Source organism: Mercurialis annua, linkage group LG2, assembly GCF_937616625.2.
Source record: "Mercurialis annua linkage group LG2, ddMerAnnu1.2, whole genome shotgun sequence".
In the NCBI taxonomy this organism is placed as follows: Eukaryota; Viridiplantae; Streptophyta; class Magnoliopsida; order Malpighiales; family Euphorbiaceae; genus Mercurialis; species Mercurialis annua.
Window position 1 is genome coordinate 4,581,026 of NC_065571.1, and position 2,916 is coordinate 4,583,941.

The 2,916-nt window shown below is 33.4% G+C and overlaps 1 protein-coding gene across 1 annotated transcript; it reads right to left on the minus strand.

The window, feature by feature from the left end:
• Positions 1-898: 898 nt before the first annotated feature.
• LOC126667101 (RING-H2 finger protein ATL16) lies at positions 899-2,364 on the minus strand. Its single transcript, XM_050360072.2, has one exon. It carries the CDS (start codon positions 2,124-2,126, stop codon positions 1,137-1,139), a length of 990 nt encoding a protein of 329 aa, XP_050216029.1. The 5' UTR covers positions 2,127-2,364; the 3' UTR covers positions 899-1,136.
• Positions 2,365-2,916: the final 552 nt, after the last annotated feature.

Genomic DNA, 2,916 nt, shown 5'->3' on the forward strand with positions numbered 1-2,916 from the left:
TGATAACAAACCTCCAAGAGAGTGCTATTTGGAATCAAGAATAAGACTAAAAACTCAAGTAATGTCCATGCATAGTATAATTATGAGTAGATGGATGGAATTGGTACAGGCTGGAAAAATATGAGTACTAGTTGTTATGGAATAAGTTAGCCAATTCCTCCTTTCACCAACATTAGCATTATTGACATAAGAAGTTGGTGTGGCCATTCTCATTATTGTCTTAATTTAAAAGCTGCTCTCCTAAATCAATGGAGGAGGACCATATTTCTTATTATAGAGGACCCTCTTGCTCTACTCCCTAAATCCATAGATGGGGACCTTTCCCAACTTTTCTTTTCTTTAAAAGGAAAAGAACAAAAATAAAATTATTTAAAAAATAAATTAAACATTATTAAAAATGAGGGAGAAAACACAAAATAAAAAAAAGCGAGATAGGACTAAAATGAAAAATGGTCGGCAACAGCAGAGGACAAACAAGACAATTAAAAAATGATATCAAAAGGAAAAAATAACTTAAAGACAATTAGGGGCGATATCAAATAAAATTTGGAAAGGGACTGTATCAAATATATTTTGGGAGAGACTCTAATTCACACCTAAATTGTTATAGATTTTTTTTTAGAGATTTGTTTTTGATTTTGAAGAGAGAAAGCTTGTATGAAGTCAGAGTTAGAAAGAAGTTGAGTCTGAGCTGCCATAAGGTCGAAACTGAATTAAATAATCAAATATGATTCAGTTCGGAGTGAAAAAAATCATAATTCCGCCACTAGAAACAATCGATGAATGCGATCAAAAGAACAACCGTCCACCTTGCACCTGATTCCGCCCGTGCCCACAATTTATATTCAATCAAAAGATGGAGATTTAGAAACAAAATATGAGCACAAGAGAGTGGAAGTTTGAGCCATCACAATCATAATTCATTGCTGCTGTTGAATCATATAACAAACATGGGTGTTGGTCCACTCTTTACATCAATGAATCTCAAATTTATATGAGACTTCAACTGAATCCAATTTATCTATGTCAAAAATAAATAGCCTATATATGCCTTTTTAAACACAACTATTTAAAATTAATACAAAGAAAAGAAAAAAGAATTACTCTAACCCCTTGTTTAAGCTTTATGGGTCCAATTAAACAGGTAAAATACAACTTTTTGAACCTCTGCCATGCCCAAAACTAAAAAAAGTCCTTCTTGGTCTACCATTACTACAACCTTCTGTTGCTGGACTAACCTGATCATGCTCATCAACAACTCGGTTCTGCTGAACCATTTCTTGAATCGACAAATAAAGTTGCCGGTCCCCCGACGAATCCATTGAAATAGATCTTCTAATCGGTTGGATTGCAAAATGATTATCTTTATCTCTAATATTAATACACTCATCACCCTTGCTAAACTTTCTTGATTTCTTTTGAACTGCAAACTTTTGCTTCCTCGGCGAAGAACTTATTGATCGTGCGGGTGCTAGTTGATCTCCTGAACTCGTTTGATGGTCACAATTCGTGTTATAAATACTACCCAGTTCGATAACAACGTAATCTTCATCTCCGCTAACGAGACGCTCACTGTAATTAGGGTTTGGATCTTGAGGTGAAGAACTCGGAGCTGTAATGTGATCCAATGGGACTAATGAGACACTATTTCTACAGAGTGGACAGTTAGCATTGTTTTGAAGCCAAATATCAATGCAATCTATATGAAAAACATGGCTACAATTTGGTATAATTCGTAGTTTTTCATCTTCTTCGAACTCATTCAAACAAACTGCGCATTCACAAAAGCTTTGAATTCCGCCATTAGTGTCGGACTTCTTGAACTTCAAGACTGGGATAGACCTTATAATCGACTCATCTAACCCGCGATTTTCGATATCCGGAGATGAAACCATTAACGGGTGTTCTTGGTTTCTGTTTCTTGATATAGAAAACCGTCGTAAAAGATCGATTCGATGCCAGTTTAGACAGCATTTGATGACGAAGATGTAGTAGCTGATTAACAAAAAAGCAGTGGCTAAAATTCCTATGAGGGCAATGGCTATAATGGGGAAACTTGTGTCCGAAGAATGTGTGTGAGGTCTAAAGATTGAGGTTGACGAAGATGGAGTTGTGATTGGATCCATAAAATGAAAATTAATTTAACAGAGGAAAAATATTTTGCAGACAGTGAAGAACCAATGAGATCTTGAAATATTATTAATGTACAGCAACATACATAAGTGTAAGAAATTAAGGATGAAGAAGAGGGAGAGACAGAAGAGAGAAAAAGCAGGTGGTGTAGAAAATGAGGGAGGTGCTAAAATGGAGACATGGGACTTGAATTTGAATGCAAATGTGCTATGGCACAGAAATTTAGTATTTATTAAGTCTGAGCTAAGAGTACGTGGTTGTTGAAATACATATGATTTACCTCGATTATTGTGTTAATTGTTTTTTTTTCAAAGAGTAGCTGTAGTCAGTGACTCAGAGTTCTAAGAATCGAACCAAACCAGCCCGTTCTTGCGGAAACCAAGGAACGATTTGGTTTGATTCTTTTGTACTAAAGTAATGGGTCAACCTCTTGGAACTAAAAACTATAACAATAATTTAACCGTAATTCTTTTTATTTTCAATTTATTAATAAAATAGGTGTAATTATTTTTTAAATCCAAATTTTTATATTTTTTTATCAATTACGACCAAATCTTTTAATTTTTACAATTATGTCCTATTTAAAAGCTTATTTAATTTGCTATTACGAACAAACTTTGAATTTAATTTTTTTAATTTAAACTTTTGCGTTTTTTATTAATTGCGACCAAAAAAATTTATTAACTCTTCTTAAAAATTAGAGAAAAAAATTAAAATTGATATTAATTGATAAAGTATGCAAAGTTTTGGATTTAAAAATGAGATTCAATGTTTTGGTCACAA

What these genes read in the sequence shown, in the direction of transcription:
- LOC126667101 (XM_050360072.2), bottom strand. Translation starts at nt 2,126, where the DNA reads ATGGATCCAATCACAACTCCATCTTCGTCAACCTCAATCTTTAGACCT.